The sequence below is a fragment of the Acomys minous genome, assembly GCF_964271855.1.
Source record: "Acomys minous genome assembly, chromosome: 15".
NCBI classification, from domain to species: Eukaryota; Metazoa; Chordata; class Mammalia; order Rodentia; family Muridae; genus Acomys; species Acomys minous.
Genome location: NC_140497.1, coordinates 49725302 through 49747616, shown reverse-complemented (window position 1 = coordinate 49747616; position 22315 = coordinate 49725302). Strand labels below are relative to the sequence as shown.

The 22315-nt window shown below is 35.8% G+C and overlaps 1 protein-coding gene across 1 annotated transcript in view; it reads left to right on the top strand.

Annotated features, from left to right (window-relative positions):
- TLL1 (tolloid like 1) overlaps nucleotides 1-22315 on the top strand; it is a 205638-nt gene that overhangs the window by 156613 nt on the left and 26710 nt on the right. The window contains exons 13-16 of the mRNA XM_084758020.1: nucleotides 8816-9011; nucleotides 10287-10412; nucleotides 13858-14018; nucleotides 17388-17568. Of these exons, the coding sequence (XP_084614146.1) occupies nucleotides 8816-9011; nucleotides 10287-10412; nucleotides 13858-14018; nucleotides 17388-17568 (664 nt within the window). The remainder of the gene's footprint in view (nucleotides 1-8815; nucleotides 9012-10286; nucleotides 10413-13857; nucleotides 14019-17387; nucleotides 17569-22315) is intronic.

Below are 22315 nucleotides of genomic sequence, written 5' to 3'. Positions count from 1 at the left end.
ATGTATTCCTGTAAGGCTGCAGAGAACATGTGTTTGGTTTCTAGAAGCCACACGGCAGATCATAGTCACCTTTGACTCCTGTTTTCTGACCCCCCACAGACACTGGGCATGCATGTAGTGCAGATAGACAAGCAAACAATCACACACATCCAATAAAAATAAATCTAAAAAGGAAATACATAAATACGATATTTCTAATATGAAGATTACATCTTTTATATTCAATAGTTATTAATTTTGGTTTTTAAAGACACCATACACAAGTACTACATTTATATTACTCCTACTTTTTCTTCCCCTACTACTGAAACATTCCGCCCTCCCCCTAGTTCACGATTTTTAATTAGTTATTATCATTACATATACACACACATATATGTATATATTTTTACACCAACTGAGGGTATTAAGCATCGATTATGTTCGTGCATATGTGGCCAGATGTAAGTATTTGGGGCTGGGCACCCTATGAGGGACCTAATCCCTTAAGGAAACTGATTCTCCCTCTCTCAGCAGCCACTGACCACCCACCGTGCTCTTCATTTGTGGGTGGGACCACATGGAATTTCCCTTGTCCGTGTTGGCATGTTCAATGGAGTCATTATGCTGGTCTTGTTTAGGCAATCGTGTTGTGATTTTGGGGATGCACTTTCCCTGTCACACTTATGGGACACTATCTAGCAATAGATATCATGAAATTCTGTTTCTTAGAATCTTTCTGCTTCCTCTCTCTCCCCCCCCCACCCAGTATTATTCTACTCTTAGTGTAGAGGTTGCATTGCAGAAGTATCACTTAGAGTTGGACACCACACAATCACTTGCTCACCACCTTTTGACCAGATGTGGATTTATGCAAGAGTCTCTATCTGTTGCAAGAAGAAACCTTGATGAGGGCTTACATTTAACTATGGATAGAAAGCTAAATATTTATAATATAGTTATAAATTGTATTGGTTTTTAGAAAAATGACCATGTTAGGTTCTTGCAAGACCATGAGCTCTTCAGTCACAGGTAGCTGGCTAGCTGTACAGTTTCAGGCATGAATTGCCTCCTATTCTGTAGACCATAAATACAATTTAAAAAGCTTCTGCTTACCCCGAGATAAAAGTGTCAGTTGTGCCATTGGGGATATCCTGCCAGCCTGATTGTTATCATTTTTCCTGGGCTTTACAGATAGGTAGGACCACTGATTTTTTCTCTCTCTTGTGGCAGCTTACATAGCACATTCTGATAATATAAAGCCAGTCCTCTGGGAGGACACTTTCAGGTCAGTCTCAGCCCAGTTGCCTCAAGTCCTGAGTCTGAAATGTGTGCTGCCTTCAGCAGTATGGTCTCAGCTTCTCATTCGGGGAGGCAACCCAGGACAGTGACAATGGGGCACATTGTTTGGGAAGACTCTTGTATTTCTCTGAAAAACAATTTGAAGGAGGTTCCTATGGATTTATGTCTGGTAGTGCATGATTCTTGGGGAAAGTACTATTACTCGATATTGTGTAACATCACTTAAATACGTAGGTACATACACAACATATGGATGCATATACACATACACATCTATAATATATCTAATGTAAGCCCACAAATCGTGTTTCCCTATGTTTTCCCACAAAAGTCCTTGATGATATTTATCTCCATCCTTCTTCTACTTCTGTTTTTACTTTTACCCTGATTTCCAATTAAAGTGCCCCTATTATTCTCACTTACTCCCATTAACAGCACCTGTCTTCTACTGCTCGCCCCTCAGCAGCTCATTTGTTCCCCATGCCTCTGTGCTTAAACTCCTGGTATGAAGTCACTCTAACTTATACACTCAGACTTAAAGATTTGAAACAAGTTCTGCAAATAAGAACGAACTTCTGATATTTATCTTTCTGGGCCTGGCTAACTTACTCAATATGATATTTTTTAATTCCATTTACTTGGATATTTCATTGTCTTTACAGCTGAATGGAATTTTGTTGTGTATATTTAAAAAAGTTTTCATGATTCATTCGATTTAGTGTCAATTAGGTTGTTTCAATCAAAAGATTTTCTGAATTGATGATCAAAAAACACGGCTGAGCAATCTGTGTCCTAGGATGTAAGATACCTCGGTTCTTTGCCAAGAAGTGAGACAGCTACGTCATATCACAGATTTGTGTTTAGCTTTTGAAAATTCTACTCACTGATTTTCAGAGTGACTGCACCAATTTGCAGTCCCACCAACAGTGAATGAAGGCTCTCTTCTCTGGCAACCTCACCAGCATTTTTTAATCAGATCTTAGCCATCTGACTTGGATGAGACAAAGTTTCATAGAAGTAATTTGAGGTTACCTAATTGCTAAGCATGTTGAACAATCCTTAATTTTTTTTAGCTAAACTTCTTTCTTTCTCTTTCTTTCTTTCTTTCTTTCTTTCTTTCTTTCTTTCTTTCTTTCTCTCTCTCTTTCTTTCTTTCTTTTATTGGGAACTCTCCATTATAATATAAATCACATTTTTACTGGGTCATTTGTTTTCTTGAGACTTTGTTTTTGAGTTCTTTTTATATTCTGGATATTAATCCTTTATCAAATATAGATAGAAGTCTAATTTTATTCTTCTACCAATAGATGTTCAGTTTTCCCACGACTTTTTGTTGAGATGTTAGCTTTTTCCCAATGATGTTTCTGGCCTAATTGTCAAATGTCTCATTATAGCAACTATGAAAACCCACATTTGAGTTATGTTTTTCCATCGATCTATGTCTCTGCCTCTGTCCCTGTACCATTCTGGTTTTATTACTATAGTTCTGTAATAAAGTTTGAAATCTGATATACTAATCCTTTGGAATTATATATTTGGCTCTGGGTTACTTTGGCTGTTGGACCTTTTGTGGTTCCATATGAGTTTAGTATTCTCATCATAATATTTGTGAAGACTATCATGGAGATTTTGATTGCAGTTGCACTGAGTCTGTAAATTGCTTTTGATAAATATGGTCTTTTTTTTTTTTTTACAATATTCTACAGATCCATGATAAGGAGATATCTTTCTATTTTCCAGTTGTTTTTCTTCAAATGTTTGATTTTTTTTTTCGCTGTAGAATTCTTTCACTTTCTTGGTTGGGTTAATTTCTGGATAGTTTACTATTTTGAGGCTTATTGAATGGTAATGTGGCCATGATCTCTTTCTTAGTGTGCTCTTTTTTGCTGTATGTGAAGGCTAATGAATTTTGTATGTGGATTCTGTTTTCTGTTACTTAGCTGAAAGTTTTGAGTAATTATAGAAAATTTCTGATATAATATTTGATCTCCTTTATGTATAATATTACATCATCTAAAAATGTGGATAATTTGACTCTTTCTTTGTCCATTTGTGTCTCTTTAATTTCCTTCTCTTGTTTTCCTGCTCTAGCTAGGGCTTTCAACACTTACAGACTCAATGATCACCAAGAAAACATTTTATCATACACAAAGAAATATATTATAAGAGGATACTGTAAAGACCTATATTCTCTTAAGTAAACCTAAAATGAATGGATGAGTTTCTAGATTCATCCAGACTACAAAGGTTAAAGTAAGAGAGGTCAACAGCCTAAGCAAACCCATACAAAAAAAAAGAGAGAGATTAAAACAGTGATATAACGTCTCTGCTTAAGAAAAGCCCAGGTCCAGATGGAGTCACAGGAGATTTCTACCCAATTTGCAAAGAACTGTAATCAATAGTTCCTAAATTATTTTAAACAATAGAGAAAGATGAACACTTCTAAACTCCTTCTATGAAGGTATGACACTAATATTAAAGCCATATAAAGACTCAGCACAAAAAGAAAACTATAGGTCAATATCTCTGAGTTAAAGGTCCCCAAAATAGTGTACACAGAATACATATATCCATCTATCATCTATCTATCTGTCTATCTATCTATCTATCTATCTATCTATCTATCTATCTATCTATCTATATTCCATCCACAATGATCAGGTAAAATTGACGTAATGCTAGAGTTGCAGGATGGTCCAATAAACCCAAGTTACTAAATGTAATAAATCACACAAATGGTTTTAAAGACAAACATCACAGACTAGCTTCAATAGATGCAGAAACCAACTTTCACAATATTCAGCATTCTTCAAGATAAAAGTCTGGAGAAAGGCAGGCCTGAAGGAATGGACTTCACACAATAAAAGCCGCATTGTGACAAACTCACAGTTAATGCCGTCCTAAACAGAAAAATGTAATCCCACTGAATTTGGGAGCTAGACAGGGTTATTTACTATCTCCTCTCTTTCCCAATAAAGTTTATGTCTTTTATATTGAAAATGTATAATTATAGAAGACAAGTTCATTGGTTCTCATTTTTTTCTGATGTCTAATAAAACAGCTTTAAATTAATTTAGCTCAGTTTTATACCTTCTTTCAAAAGCTCTTCTGGTCTTGAATTTTTATTCTTTGTGTAACTTTTCTCCTTCAGATGCTATTAAGATAAAATTGTCTCGCATTTGATCAATATGTATTGTAATACACCCACTAACTGGCCATCATTTATACTTTTGTGGGAGTGTACCATAGCTTTACTGTTCACACTGCTACTTGCTTTGTTATGTAAATACAGAAAAAAAGCTATGACAGTTTCTTTATTAATGAACTTCACAGAGCAAGGCCTGACATTACTTGGAGGGGCATACAAGTTATACCATTTGGAGATTGCTGTGTTCCAAAAACTTGGTCTCTCAAAAACTGTGGCCAGAGACTACATAGCCCATGTTGAATTTAAGATTTAGAGTAATAGGAAGTGATTAGCTGCCATCTCACAAATGGGCTCAGGGCCCTGTGAAAGAGGTACCAGAAGAGGACACAATGAGGAGGCCTCCTCTAAAAGGAGCATCATCATCAGGTAGTGAATCTGTCATTACTTTAATTATGAGCTTGTCAGCTTCCAGAAAACAGTCCTGTTTTCTACAAGCCACTCAGTCTGAGGTCCATGGCCTTTAAAACATGTATCCCAAATGGGCCAACACAGGGTTTCCTCTTCTGCTACTGAATATATTGCCTCTTAACACCAACATAATAAAGTAAGTTTGTATGCGAATATGGGATCAATTTGTAGCACTTAAAGTCCCTTCATCGGCAGTATTATCAATAAAGGATCTTCTAATACAGTTTTATTTGAGAACTTTTGGCGTGTAGCACTACAGCAGAGGGAGAAGAATTGGGAGACTGGAAATGTTTACAGGAACAGCTTCAGAGAAATGCCAATAAAACAGAAAGAAGTAAAATAAACCCAGGGCTTAGTTTTGTTTAGATTGAAATCCCCACATGCACTAATTCAAGTGGGATTAAGTTTGAGGGGCTTGTCAACATCGCCACACACCCTGGCTGGATGCTGCTTCTCTTATGTAAGCCAAATATGTTTAACAGCCTCAGCAGTCCTTGAAATACACAGCAGCGTTCTTTACTCGGCATGAGTTTTTGCCTTGCTGCTGTGCCTAGCAGAAAGCAATCATGTTGTTTCTTTAAATATGTTCCAATTAGCTCACAGTAAATGATTATGCTCTGTGAATGCACTTAGTAAGCCAGGATAGGAAGGTGTTCATTAGTTTATGTTTTCCAGTGGTCACTTAACTTATTGTTTTGTAGTGTTCCACTAGGAATATAAATTGGCTAATTGTTACTCAGAGTTTTCTTTATCATTTTGCTCAAAGGCAAAAACAAAAACAAAACAAAACAAAACAAAAAACAACAAACAAAAAAAGAAAACAAAAAACCCCCAAAACTTTTAATGTTTTGCTAAAATTATACCATTATGTTATATTATCTATAATATTGCATCATTTGGATTGTAATACTAATATTTGATTGTGTTAATTATATTCCATTGAAATAATATTTTAGGCCTTGATCTATGACATTTGTGAGATTTTTACTATAATAACATATATATATATATATATATATATATATATATATATATATATATATATTTACCACCATAATCACTTTTAGATGCACTATTCAGCCTGAAAACATACAATAGCATTTTAAGCATTATGCAAGTTGTACACACACACACACACACACACACACACACACACACACACACATATGCTTTCAATGAAAGAAAAGGGGGTCATGAATTTTGTGGTTATTGTTGTTTTTGTTTTAAGACAGGGTTTCTCTGTGTAGCCCTGGATGTCCTGACACTTACTCTGGCCTTAAACTCAGATCTGTTTTCCTCTGCTTCCCAAGTGCAGTGACTAAGGACAGGTGGGTGGGGTCAAGAATTAGAAGAAAGGAGTATATTAAGGATTTTGGAGGGAGGAAGGAAAGAGAACGTATCTTGTAATTGAATTGTAGTCTCAAAAAGAAAAATAAGAAAAATGAAAGAATTCTTCATAGTGTTTTGAAGTTAGTTTCTAGGCCCCCTTTTTATCTTGCAATCTAAATTGTGTTCCCAGTAAACGACAACTCCCTTTTTGTTTCACTTCCAGTACCTTATAACACCAATCTTTATGATGCCTTTGAATTAGGGTAGTCTAGAATCTTATGTAAGTAGAATAACTCAGAGTTACTTTTAGCTTATTTCAGTTACCATAAAGTCTTCAAGTCTCATCTACGATGTGGTACATATCACAGATAAATTTTAAAAATTCCTTCTGTTTAAACCACAAATAATACTTCATTTTATTTACATGTCAGATTTTCTTTGTCTTTTCATATATCAATTGGTTGGATGTTGCTTACACCTTTGTCAATCATTTAGCTCTGAACATGGACATACATTTGTAAAATATATATCTATATATGTATGTATTTTATAAGAAAGTGAGTATATATGTGTTTAATAAATAAACATATATAAATGAGCATGTAAATAGAAACATAAAAATATATGTTCATATATATATGTATACATGTACATATATATGAACATGTATACAGTGTAGCAGGGAATTGTGTGGCTGTCTGTGCCTTGAGTAAGAGCCTGGTCCCTTTCTCTGAGACCTCCTGTAGTATTGGATTTTTGACCCCTTTGGTCCAATTTATTCTATTTTAGTTCTTACTAAATGGAAATCATTCATTGTTTTCTTGGTTCCTCTTGAAGCAGCTGTTGAACCTAGGAGTCTTCTGAGTCTCAATGAAGCACTGAGCCCCTCAGAGAGTCTGAACTTCTTATCCCTTCTTTGTGTGTTTAGATCTTCTTCAAAGGCTGAATAAATATCAGTTTTTTAAAAAACATGCTCAATGTTTCCCTTAACTTTCACCATAGCTTTATGAATTTTGATCTGTTGACATTGTAATGACCTTGCCAGATTCATAAAGAGTTTATGCTCTGGTTATCTTAACGTCTGTAATCAATAAACAATGCTATTACCAAAACACAGTCATCTTATGTTAATTGTGCATGGCATTGCATCCAGTGCCCAGCTTTTGATCTGCCCATTCTGTATCTTAAGAAGAAATTTCCCTTTTTCTCTTTTAATTTTATTATTATTATTTGCTTTCATTTGTCATTGGCCTTGTTCTTTTTTGAGTGGAACTTATGATTATTGGCTTAACACCCACGGACTTGATTTAAATATTTATCCTTTTAAATTTATGTGTATGTGTGTGAGCCTGTGAGTATAGAGGAGCCTGTGGCAGTTTGAAGATGAGGCTCGGATGCCTTGTGCGCTGCTGTGTGAGCACTGGTAGCTGAACCAGGTTCATTGTAAGAGCAGCCAGTGTTTTTAACTACTAAGCCATCTCTCCAACTCCTTAATTCAAATTTTAATTTCTAATATAACATAGCTGAAAAATATTGAATACATGATGTAAATTAAATAAATCCCAATTTCATTTGTGCTTGATGTTCCCCCCAAGTAGACGAAGTATAGTTGTCCTTACTGTCAGTGGAAGAGATTCATTGTTCAGACTTTCCACTCAGATTTAACCTGGAAAGGTATGTAAACACCAGCATTACCAGAGTGATAATGTCTCTCAGATTGGTGCTGGGAAGCGATGACGCATTTCTGAATCCTATAGACAAATGTACACAAAGAGCAATCCATTTACTAAGCAACTCAATTGCAAACGTTTACTGTGTGTGAATACAATTTACATTTCTATTTTATTATTCATCAGTACACAAATAATGACAGATCTGTAAATAGGTACTGGTGAAAATATCATAAAATATGAAGTTAGCGATTTTATGAAATATTCTCTGGAAATATACTTTTGTACCTATAAATGTTTGACCTTCCACCTGTAACTAAATGGTGAATTTGCTATAAATTTAAAATTGAAGCAATAATGACACATAATGAGTGTTAACAATGCGCTAAAATCAATGATCTTTTCTCAAGCACAGAAACAATTATTTAAAAATTTTCAATAGTTGCCTCGGTTGCTTTCATCATGACGAGTACTGATTTTGAAAAGAATAGTCAACCCAACATTGAGCTTCTTTGTTTTTAATATTGCTAAATTTTAATCATCAAGACTTCCAATGTAAAGCAGCAAGATGTGTTGAGTTAGCGGCCAGTGTGGAATACATATGTAGCTCCAAGATATAACCTGAGCTATACAGTGAGACTCCAGCAATCAATCATCAATCAATCAACCCTTTTATTCATTCTGGCTTATGTTGGTGTACTTTTTCTTAGCTTTAAAAAAACAGTATGAGTTCCTTTGTGTGCAGTGTGGCTGTGGACTCATTTTTATTCACACACACAACCTTCCATTGTTGTGTCATTTTTTCACATTAATAAGTTATTGCTGTGACACTAAGAATACCCAATAACCTTGCCACCTCACTTGTCTTATTTCTATTTATTAATGAGACAGATTATTTTTTACAACTTCCTCATTGTAGATTGAAAGACATGACAGCTGTGCCTATGACCACCTAGAAGTTCGAGATGGAACCAGTGAAAACAGTCCTTTAATAGGACGGTTCTGTGGTTACGACAAACCTGAAGATATACGATCTACTTCCAACACTCTGTGGATGAAGTTTGTTTCTGATGGAACTGTGAACAAGGCAGGGTTTGCTGCAAACTTCTTTAAAGGTAACTCACAACAGCTTACAAATGGGAGGGTTTCTTTTTTTTTTTTATGGCGTTATCTTTGATTCTTGGCAAAATTGGATTGGAGTTTTTTGAAAGCTGAAGTATGTTCTCATTTTCCGTAACTACTGTGTATTCCTAAAAAATAAAAATAAAAAATAAAAATAAAAGTGCAGAAGTTGCATCAAATTTACGTGTCGGAAATTTATAGGCACTTAGTTGAAGTGTATCACACTTGAATGAAAATAGAAAGAATGGAGACGTTTTTCCTCTATATTGGTTTTTATAGGCTAAATAGGTCAATTTCTGTATGCCATATTCACCAATAAAGAGCTAAGTTTCTCCATTATTAAATAACACAGTTCACTTTCAGCAAGAGCTGTCAGGGATTCATTTATGTAAATTGAAAGGCAGATAATGTTGTCACTTTAGCTATATAAATTCACATGTATATGAATTTCTGGATATGTCATACATCACTATGATAGAAACATTTATTTCTTGTGATTATGTATTTAGCTGTCAAAGTTCTTAATATGCTGATATATGCACTATAAGGTATTTGTATTTGCATAATCTATATTAGTTTATGAAGAATAAAATTATTATATGTGTTATTTTATACAATAAATGACACATATATTTATGTAAATACATGTTCTTAGTCTAAGTATTTTTATAAAATTCACTGAACTATGAAAAGATCTAGCCAACTACTAAGTTTCACTTTTAAAAAATATATTATTACCACAATCTACTTGACGATGGCATTTGTTTAAAGCATTTAGTGGTGTGTGATTGTGTGCATGTGCATATGGTATTTATGTGAAGTGTGTGTGTTGGTAATTAAACCTAGGACTTATCATATGTAAATCATATATTCTGCCACTCAACTGCATATGTCTCCAGCTCCTGAAGGCATATTCTGAGGTATATTTAACAAATTATGCTGTAAAACATTGACACTGTGGTTTTTTTTTTTTTTTTCAACTTAAAGAACATCTCTGGGATTTAGCCTCCATTTGCTCTTAAGTTCAGTAATAAAACACAGAGTGAGAGTTCCTTCAGATGTCCATATAGCTTGTAGGTTTCTGGTTTCTTCTCTCTCTCCCTCCCTCCGCCCCCCCCCCCCACAGGTCACACAGCAAAGTCTTATTCCTTGAACCTTTGTTGAGAAATGAATTGTCTGTTTTATTCAGAGCCACTAAGCATCATGTTTTAGTCTTGTTAACAGAGATAAAACACTGTAGGAGTTCTGTATCATTCTTGATTTTATAGAGGAAGATGAATGTGCCAAACCTGACCGAGGAGGCTGTGAGCAGAGGTGTCTTAACACGCTGGGCAGCTACCAGTGTGCCTGTGAGCCTGGCTATGAACTGGGTCCTGACAGAAGAAGCTGCGAAGGTGGGACCTCTCTCTGTCTCTGTCTTCTCTGTCCCTCCCTGTTTCTGTTTCTCTCTTTATCTCTTTCGGTCTGTCTGTCTTTGCCTCTATGTCTCTGTCTGTCTGTCTTGTCTCTGGCTCTGTCTGTCTGTCTTTCTCTCTATGTTTCTCTATCTGTCTCTGTCCCCCCCCCTCTGCCTTCATTTTCTCTCATAGCATCCAGAGCTGACATGAAATCTTACCTGCTCTCTTTTTAATAACGTTTGCCCTTCCTCTTGTCTTTATGAGGCCTGTATGTGCTTCCAGATCCACTTTGCTTGGCTTCTAGCTCTGTGTGCATCCTTTCACCCACTCTCTCGTCATCCTCAGGCCATCCATTCTGCCCTCCTTGTATCTATACATTCCTCCCTTCCTTCTGTTCTTCAAGCAAGGACGTATTCTTCCATGTGTATTTCTGTCCACACATTTCTATATTGCTTATTTTTATTATTTTGTTGACATACTGCATGCATAGATCACACTTTTCCATTTGTTAGAGTAACCAGCCCTAATTTGGTCATCTTCATATCTTCATCACCTGCCATACACATAAGCATTTAGTAAAAAATCTAAACATATATTGTAATATTGGAATATACCCAGAAGATGCTCCAGCACACAATAAGAAACTTTGCTCAACCATGTTCATAGCAGCCTTATTCATAATAGTCAGAACACGGAAACCGCCTAAGTTTCCCTCAGTAGAAGAATGGATAAAGAAACTGTGGTACATATACACTATGGAATACTACTCAGCTATTAAAAACAAGGAATTCCCGAAATTTGTGGACAAATGGATTGAGCTAGAAATGATCATAATGAGTGAGTTAAGCCAGAAGCAGAAAGACTCAAATGGTACATACTCACTTATATCTGCATATTAGCTCAAGGGGCATGTCCCACGAAAGCCTTCACTTACCAGGAAACTGAGACAGAGGGGAGGACATCCTATTGGGACTCTAGATGAGAGAAGCATGGGAGAATGGCAAAGTAGAAGGATCCAGAGGGTCCTAGAAACCAATAAGTAGAACATTATGATAGGCAGATTTGGGCTCAGGGGTCCCGCTCAAACTAAGGCACCAGCCAAGGACAATACAGGCAGTAAACTTTAAATCCCTACCCAGATCTAGCCAATGGACAGATCATTCTCCACAGTTGAGTGGAGAGTGGGGTCTGACTTTCACACGTACTCTGGTGCCTCACCTTTGACCATGTCCCCTGGAGGGGGAGACCTGGTGGCACTCAGAGGAAGGATAGCAGGTTACCAAGAAGAGACTTGATACCCTATGAGCATATACAGGGGGAGGAGGTCCCTCTCAGGAACTGTCATAGAGGAGGGGAATAAGGGGAAAATGGGAGGGAGTGAGGAATGGGAGGATACAAGGGATGGGATAACCATTGAGATGTAACAAGAATAAATTCATAAAAAATTAAAAAATTATCATGCAACAGTTTTGTTGTGGTTATCCACACTTCTTCATTGAAACCTCACATTTGTGTTTATTACAATGCTTTGTTACCAGGAACCTGTCTCTTTCTTCATTGTTTAAAGCTGCTTCATTTTAATTCCTCTTTCTCGATTACATTTTTTGTTTTTTTACAAATTTATTTATTTTATTGTATGAGTGCATGTTTTGCTTCCATGTATGCACCCATGTACGTGTATCCCATGCATACCTAATACCCTCAGAGGATAGGAAAGGATGCTGGATCTCCTGAAACTGGAGTTACAGATGGTTCTGAGTCACCACGTGGGTGTTGATAACTGAACCTAGGTCCTCTGCAAGAGCAACCAGCGCTCTTAAGCACTGACCGTCTCTCAAGCGCCTTTCACTCATGTCGTTCATGTTTCATCCCTCAGGGTAAAGGCACAAAGTATTGGCTAATCATCTTCCTTTCAGTCAACTTCTCTCTCATGATCTCTGCTGCTTTTACCTTCACATATATTTACCATTTATATCTATATAATATAATTGAGAGTCTTAGCACCCAAAATGTTAAGTCTCCTGAAAGTAATTCCTCCATTATCTGCTGTGATTATATGAAACTACAAAAGAATGTAAATCATCTGACATCATGTTTGATGCTCTGTGGTCCTGGCTTTTATTTTTAATGACACGGACACCTTAATTCTTAACAGTTTGAAGTCCTGTTTAGTTTTTAAGTCTCCGCCCTACATATTAAACAACCAGCCTCCTCTCTGTACTGGGTATAGAAATGAAACCTGCACAGTTATGAAGGATGTGAGGTATTTTTAAAGAGCACGTGGTGTACCAATCCTAAAGAAAAATGACTCTTAATGAAGATTCGTATTGCTGTCTGCATCTCCAAACCAGTGCCTTGCACAACATAGGCAGGTGCTGTACCACTGAGCTGTGTCCCACAGATTAACATCACTATTTCTTACATGTGGCTTCTAGAAGTACATCTTTTCCTTCATAGTCACTTATTAAAAACCCAGGACAAATGTGTGTACCAGTCACTTTAAATATTTGCTAATAGACCATGAAGTACACACGTACCCTTGTTTATGTGAGCCAATAAACGTACCAGTTATCCCAGGCAACTATTGGACATCCCAGGGACCAGTCATGAGCTGGTGTGACATGTGCTCATTTTCTTCAACTTGTCCTGTGATAGTTTGACTTTGGAATTTTCAATAGGCTCCAAGAAAGGAAATGTAAGCAATGTCATTAAATAACAAAGAGAAGAAGTTGTTAAATTAAAGTCTTTGGAATAATATGTTCTATTTGTTATTTTATCTTTCTTGCCACTGTAAAATGGTCTTACTTGCCTTTTTAAAAAGTATGGCAATTTAAAAGAGTGTGTTTCATGTTATTTTACCAGAATATTTTATGCTATCTAACTCAATATTTATCATCTATCCATTCTCTCTCTCTCATCTATCCATATCATCTATTTATAATAATTTATGTATACATCTATCTATTATATATCTATCTAATCTATCTATCATCTCTCAATTGTTGATTTCTTTTTAGCCATCATCTGCCAATCACCTATCTATCATCTCTATATATGTTTTCCTTAGTTTCCACATTTTACTAATTTCCAAAAAATAATTTTATTTTAATTTTCCTGTCATCAAAATACTGTATGTTATTTTACATGCATTTAGAAGAGAAGAGAACTTGGACCTTATTTTATTTTATCCGCTTAAACTCTGAAGCAACTTAAAATGGTGTACTTTAGCCATAATTTGCATTGTCCCACACTGCTGATTAATAGCTTAGGAGTGGGACTTGATGACACAATTCTTTTAATTAAACCTAAGGAGTGAGTTGTAGTTTCCACGTTTAACAATTAGAAGCTGCTTTACATTTCATGCTGAGGTGCTGGGTGATGGTTCAGAGGTACTGAGAAAGAACACCTTTATTAAGGAGCACAGTTTTCTCTTTTCTTCCAGCTGCTTGCGGAGGGCTTCTTACAAAGCTCAATGGCACAGTAACTACCCCTGGCTGGCCCAAAGAATACCCTCCAAACAAAAACTGTGTGTGGCAAGTGATTGCTCCAAGCCAGTACAGAATCTCTGTGAAGTTCGAGTTTTTTGAATTGGAAGGCAATGAAGTAAGTAAGCAACGCCTACGTCTTCACCATGTTTTGAGAATGCTAAAAGGCTATCTGACGAAGTTAGAGAAAAGAACACAATGCATTCATGAAAAATGTCCTCTTTGTTACTGCTGCAAGTACTTATGAGTCTTCTGGTATGGGTAATATTTAAATTTGTCTGGGAGATTGAAAATTACCTGTAGGGATTTTCAGTTAATTTAATGTCCAATATTTTCATTATTCACTAAATAACTATAGAATATTTAGGATATGCTTTCATATTGCATAGGTATTTCTGGCAATATAATAAATGAAAATAAACAATAATTGAATCAGATAAAAACTTTCCACTTATGAGAAAAGTATATTCTACTTTTGGAAATTAGTGTATTTTCTTATTATGTTAATTTTCATTATGAATTGTGCTTGTGGTTTACATACCAAAATATTAATTTTAAGCTAAGAAAATGTAAATTTTGGCACAGTCACTATTCCTTTTCAAAATATGATTTCTGGACTGAAGGCTCAGCTTTTGAGAGATGGCCACATTGAAACCCATGAAACCACTTATCTGGTAATGTCTGTGGACAATCAACAGACACAGAAAGTTCACATGAAATTCTATGCTTAGGAATGATAACAAGATAATACCAACTAGATTTTTGGTTTCCTTGCGTCACTTTTTAGGTACAAGGTTATAAGCACTTGCTTCTTTGATATCCCATTTTTCTTTTAAAACCTTTTTTTTCTGATTCCTATTTCTAACCTTCATTTATATCTATTGAACATGATTTAATTCCATTAAGTATAATGAAAAATTTTAACTAATGAAAATTAGTTTGCCTTTGCTGTATACTTGGAGAAATATATAAAACACAGGATCAGAAATGTATGAGCACTTCTGGGCCACAATTGTTGGGGGGGATGTTGTAGCTTTAATATACACAGTCTCTGGTGTATTTTTTTGGCTTTTGATTATTTTTCTTTCTGCTCCTGTTACTGCCTTTTAAATATTCTTTTTTTTCTAGTAATTCAACTTGTAGTCATTAAGGTACCTAAGTGCATTTAAAAAATCATTAGGAGGATTTGAATTAAATGTGGCAAGTGGCTTTTGGGTGCTAAACTTAGGCCTTCTGGAGGACTGCAGGATCACACAACTTGATTGGCTGGCATAAGTAAAAAGTTGATTTGGTAAAAGATTTGTCATGGAAACAGGACTTGAGCCCCTTATCCAGCACTTACACAGGAAGCTATAGGCATGGTGGCCCATGCCTGTAGTTCCAACACTGGGGAGACCAAGACAGGCCGATCCACAGGCCTTGTTGGACATTCTGTCTGGACTAATTGGTGAACCTCATGTTCCCTGAGACAGCCTGTCATAAAAAAGGAAGCTCATGAAAAATGATCACCGAAGTTGACGTCTGGCTTACACATGTGCATTCACACCTACAGGTACAACCATATGAAGATACAGAACACACACAAGTCAACAGATTTATTGAGGTTATTTTCCAAGATCATATCCGAACAATTTGATGGCCATCCCTTAATCCTCTTAACATATTTAATCCACATGGAATATAACTTCTCTTTAACAAATGCCTCCAATCAGGATGAATATTGAAATGAACATGCTGATTTTATAATACATTTGCTCTACTCCTTTCGTAAATGGGATTTCTCTACCAGTCTGCAATTTTTATAGTAACAGTTCCTGAATTAGCTCTACTATCGTAATTGTCGCTGCAGCTATTACTTATGTCAGGGAGACATTTTGAATTGACACATGGTGTAAGAAGAAAAGGAGTTTGTACACAGGAGGAAGGAGCAGAGGTGGTTTCATATAAGTGAAGCTCTGTGTTTAGGCAAGCCTCATTCTCCTTGGAATGGCCACCATTCACAGACTAGCTGGCTGTAAACTTGTTAGTGTATGCCAGAATTCTTAAACTTTTAATGGTGTTACTGTGTGGAAAGTCATCTCAGCATTCTGTGTATTTTCAGAGCTTGATAACTAACTGGTTACAGTAAAAGGCCCAAGCAAAACATTGACTTCTAGAATATTAGAATAAGTCAAAACTTCATTAATTTATTTCCTGTACCGATGTCTGAGAAGAACATCAACAGGAGAGACCTTCAGCATCTGAAATGTTCTGTTAGAATGGAGTTCCCTCTAAACAAATACCTCAGCCTAACAAAGTATGTAGAAAAATTACCTCATTCTTCCCAGTAGCAGTTTGTTTATTTAGCACCTAATTAATATCACAAAAAAAAACCTCCCAGCGATTTGAGTTGACATATTTCGAAGTACAGATCATGCCCCAGGGTCCACGTGTATGCATTGTTAAACCTTGCTAATTATAAGTTTATATAATAAAGTTGTTCATGCAAGATGCATTCTGCAGAATATGTTCTGTTAGACCTTGGGAAAAGTGTGCTGTGGAAACATCTGTTAGTGGCCATAAAATTGCTTAAGAACACTTGGCATTCATTTGTGTCCTTGCATTTTCACAATGCTAGGTAAAATAAATCAGACAGGCATATTTCATTTTGTTGCAAAAGGGAGGCTGGAGAGGTTATTACAATGAAGAGATTTCATATTTGTTTACAATCCAGTAGAAGCCCTACAGAATAACCTATGGTACCTAACATTGCAGGAACTGAAGGAACACAAGCCTTCCACTAAGCTTTAAGGACAACATTTTTTTTTTACTACACACTAATTTTCTTGTGCTGCTCAGATCAGAATGCCATGGTTACAGGACACAGCACTGGTGTAAATCCTACCCTGATCTATTAATCACTCAAAAGAATGTGTGGCAACAACACCTTTGTACATATATGAAAATTTGGAACAGATTTTTTTTTGTTCATCCACAAAATGGAAAAGTATGATTTGTATTGATCGTTGTCATTTCAGGAAAAATGTAGCAAGTAATTTCAGGTATTCATCATCAGTGTGAGTTAAGACATGACAAATGTTTGTACAATTCATTCTGAAGTTTAAAATAAAATAAAAGTAGAAAGAAGGCAGCAGCTGTAGCTTATGTTCTGCCCATTGATATCGGCTTTGAATAAATGCGCATCATAATTTTCCTCCTAGTTCGGTATTTTTTTGTAAAAGATACATGTCATGCATGAACCATACAAATAATTGCTACAAGCTTGTGCCATTCCAGGTGTTTTCCCATAATAAACTTTGTGAACTTTCATGCATTCTGCCCCATAGTTGACTCCTGCTGCTGGATATTTTTTCTTTGAGTTAATCCCAGTAGGACTACGATAGGACTAATGAACTAAAGCCATGTCTGTTTTTTTTTTTTCTTCTAACACAAATGACAATCATCTGGTCCTTTCTAATTGGTGATCCTGACAACCATGTCTGTCCAGGTTTGCAAATATGATTATGTGGAGATCTGGAGTGGTCTTTCCTCCGAGTCTAAACTGCACGGCAAATTCTGTGGAGTTGACGTACCTGAAGTGATTACTTCCCACTTCAACAACATGAGGATTGAATTCAAATCGGACAACACTGTATCCAAGAAGGGCTTCAAAGCACATTTCTTCTCAGGTAAATGTGCGCACGTGCTGTATGAACAGGAGTCTCTTTCTTTCAGTGTGTACTGCTCTTAACTGCTGTCTCTTCTTCACTGTTGTCTGTGTGTGTGTGATGGGGAAGCACATGGAATGCCTGAGCTAGGTTTAACAGCTTGATTACCTAAATAAGAGCTCTTACATAAAATTTAAATAGAGCAAAGGCTGGTACAACAACTAGGATATTTTCACATACTGATTGTGTGTGTGTGTGTGTGTGTGTGTGTGTGTGTGTGTGTGTGTGTGGTAATAGTGACACCAGACTTTCCCAAAATTGTCAGATTTTTTTTTCCAAATAACATTTATTGCCTCAGAAAATATGATCTCATTTGAGCACTAAACTTGTTTTACTGTTTTTTTGTTCTTTTATATGCTAGGCTAAAATCAATGTCATGTTTTGTCTAGTTTCTATAGAAATAATTGTGGTAGGTATGGAAAATGTAATTTTTAAAGATTACATTTATATAATATAGTATAGCTTTCCACAGAAATATGGAAATGTAATTTAAATGATATTTTGTAGAGATATAACAATAGCTACCAATTAACAGGTTGTCACTTTGACTAGACTTTAAAATTAATTAAAAGTATAATTTTTACATAAAAATCAAACACCACTTTTTACAAACATTACGCAAACATGCATAAATCATATTTTCTCAGCTTTAGACTCACTTATGATAAAACCATTCCTTGACCTTCAAAAATACGTGGTAATAAACCTTCCCATGAAAATCTAGTCAGCCTGTGTAGCTAGCAATCTATTTAACACAACTGAATCCCAATTATGTTTTAATATTAGGTAATTTGGATTGAGTTAATTCAAAGTCTATTTATGCCATCTTCCCTCAACTTAAAATTAATGAGATTTACAATGTCCAGGGTTTGTTTCCAGTTTTCAGGGTAATTGAACTTAATGGTTCACAAGCTCTATTGAGTTCCAAATCAATGGATCTGTCTTCCCTTGTTCTCCTTCCTACCTTTCTCTGAGATTTAATTACCTTTTAAAATTCTCTTCAATCATTCGTTTAAGATTTATATTATTCAAACGGGAATTTTAATATCCTACTCTAATAAAAGGAAGATATTTGCAGACCTATCTATTTTGTAAATGTTGTATATCTTGAAGTTTTTAAGTGGTCCAGTGTTAGGTGCAGAAAAGACTGCCTACCTTAGTACTGTCTAAATATTTATTTTAAAAACTGAATTTATGAAATAAGTGGATTTTTGTAAACAATTTAAAACACATAGAATTTTTTACATTACTATAAATGTACATTTTATCTAAAATTTGTTTAAAAGTTGTACTAAACAGCTCCTGATCCCAAAGTATGTTTAACTCTCTCTATATTTTTTTAATTTTTTTTATTAATTTTTTTTACATTTTAATAAATGTACATTTATACATTTAATAAAAATTTATTAAACATTTAAACATTTATATTGTTACACATATCTACAATAAACTACCTACATCAAGAAGAACCATGAAACAATCAGGAACAATATAAATGTGACATTCACAGTGTTTTGGCTGTTTGTATTTGGCAACTTTGAAGAAAACATCTTCATATTCTTTAAATTTAAATTTTACTTTGTTACTCTTGGCCAGGCCAGGCTTTTGTGAACTGTAGTGTTTGTGTGTAAAATGCCTTGTTTCCCTCTTGTAACATGGATGTAAAAAGGCATGCAGCAGGAGATCTGGCACATACAAGCACGTGTGCTCTGTGTGCTTTGTGAAGTAGTCACATCCTGTGGCAGCACCCATAATTGGTGAATCGTCATAAAGCAAGTTCCTTGATATGATCATGTTAAAGAACAACTGCTATATTAGTGTTTATGTCAATGCTCTAATGAAAAAATTTTGTAGGTATAGATTATATAACTTTACTTAATTTTGAAGAAGTTTAGATGAGATTATTATGTAGAGCGATGCTGCTGAACATATGGAATAATTAAGATCAAGAGGTGACTGAAGCCGTCACTACACTACCTTTGTGTTCATCTGAGGGCAGAGACATCTAGGGAGGAAGATGCATTGCTCCACATCACAGTGTTATCTACTCCTTGGTTTAGCTTGCTCTACCAGCCATTTGCTTAACCTTACCATGCTCAGCCATGACCCTGGCAGATGGCATTGGTAAGGTGTTACACTAAGCATCCCGAGGACATGAGGAAAGAAAGGCACTTTTTGTTTCTTTTATAGGTTGCCACTTGATAAAGGCTACAATAATTGTTAGAGAGAATAAAATTCCATTATTCTCTTTTGGGTCTTAGAAATGTATCAGATTCAGGTTTAAAATATTTTTTTATATATAATTAGACCTGCTGTAGACCTAAATTCTTGGTGTCTTCTGTTAGCTAATTGGTAAGTTTGCTCTAGGAAAGGAAGGTAAAACAGTATTTGACATAAGTTGCTACTTGAGGTGCAAATCAGGATGGCAACAGATGAAGAATACTAATATAAGATGAAAACTATGAATTAAGTTCAAATTATCTCATAACAGGCAATTGAATATGCATGCTACTCTAATATACATATGTAGTTATTTTTGTCAAAGATTAGTCTGAAATTTTTATTCACAGAAAACAAAAGTTATTTCATTATGAAATTATAATCAAGAATATAATATTCGCAACTATTGTTACATGCTTTACAATAGTAATTACTGGAAAACTTAATGTTTATGAATAAAATAAGTTGTTAATTATTCTATGTTATTCAGAAAGGAAAGCTATTTGAAAACTTAGTTCTCTTAAAAGAAGTGATTCATTAGGAGGAAAGACAAACAAATGTATTCAAAATGTAATGCATTCAGTGAAATAGTGTATACCTAGTTTTATTTCTGATATATCTAATAAAATAATCAGTCATAACTTTTAAATATGTAGTTTTATATTTAAAAGGAAGGATAAAAAGTATTTTTTAGAAAGCTTACCTGAGAAATTAATGTCCATGATTTCTGTCACTTCCATAGTAGATAAATTAGCATGTTTTTCATGTATCAATTTTATGTAATTATAAGAAACTAATCAGAATTTTAAGTTAATTGATTTTGTGTTTGGTAAGTCTATGTGTATCTAGAACTGCAACTGAATGATTTTTATGTATATATATGTATATATCCTATAAAGCCCCTACAATACTAGGGTTCTATACGACTTTTTCAAAGGTCTTTAGTGTTAGTTATCTCTCCTCACACTCACTCCTCTACCCTGTATTCCCATCCTATAACTTTCTTCCTCTATTATTCCCCATTCTACCTTTATAACACTTGCAACCTAACTCCCTTTCCTTGAATAACGGCATCCTCCATGGACCATTACTCATTTCCTGATTTCTCTGGCACATCTATATCTTATAACCCACTCCAAAGGTCAGGGACAATCCCAGCAGGAGGAGTGGGTAGAATGGAAGAGTTGGAGACAGCAGAGAACTATATCAAAACTGTTTTCTGCATACAACAAGGCAGTTGTACATGTGAGTTCACAGCAGCTGTGATCACGTGTTCAAGACCTGTATAAACACAAGCCATACAAAGTGCCAGCATAGAGGAGGAGGCCATCAAGTCCCACCGCTTAGTTTAGGTGCTCTTGGCAACTGATGGCTGCTATAGAAAGTCTGCTTTTCTCAAATATGTGGCCTTTGATAGGTTGCACATACTTGAGTGGAAGTCTTTGTAGTTAGGCACATACTGGCAGTGTTAAGTGGATTAAGTGGGCGGGGGGGGGGAGGGAGGGACGAAGAAGAAGAGGAGGAGGAGGAAGAGGAGGAGGAGGAGCAGGAAGAGAGAGGAAGGGGGAGAAGGAGCAGGAGGAGGAGCAGGAAAAGAGAGGGAGGAGGAGGACAAGCCGGAGGAGGAGAAGCAGGAGGAGGCGGAGAAGCAGCAGGAGGAGGAGAAGCAGGAGGAGGAGGAGAAGCAGGAGGAGGAGGGGAGGGAGAGGGAGAGAGAGAGGAGAGAGGGAGAAAGGGGAGAGTGGAGAGAGCATAGGAAGTTGGGTGTAAAAGTGGTGGTGGGATGTAAGAGAAACAAGGGGGGATAGGATGGATTTGATCCACTGCATTATGAATACGAAATAAAATATTTTTAAATTGCTCTCAAGTTATTAACAAACATATTCCCCATAAGTTGCTTCTAAAGGGAAAATACTTATCAGAATGAAATCAAGAAAATTAGATTGTTTTGTACACAACCATAAACTCACTAGCTTTTGCTGGAAATACAGGCTGTGAATGGAGAATTCAGATTCAGACTGACCCGAGATTGAGATTGCTTGTGCTGTGTCTTTTTTTTTTTTTGTTTTCGTGTGTGGAAGGAGCATCTGAGAGATGTTGCATTATATATGCATTAGGGACAACCTTCCAGTTTGATTTAAACGCGTATGCTGGGCTTAGAATGACAGCTCAGCCTCACCCTGCCATAGCTGCTCCTCTCACTGTATTGACTCCCTGTTAATCCGGTTTGGCTTTGTTCCCTGTAATGAATATGCTGGCTGCCTCTAAAAATTTCTATTCATTTCCTATTCTAACCTTTGTTTTCCTTCTCACATACCAAAAGCCTTTTAGTGCATGAGTTATTAATTAATTGCTCTGCCACACCATTCCTTAAAATACGTAAAATTTAGACCCACGTGTAGAATGGACTAAAAATACTTTTCTTCTCTCTCTCTCTCTCTCTCTCTCTCTCTCTCTCTCTCTCTCTCTCTCTCTCTCTCTCTCTCTC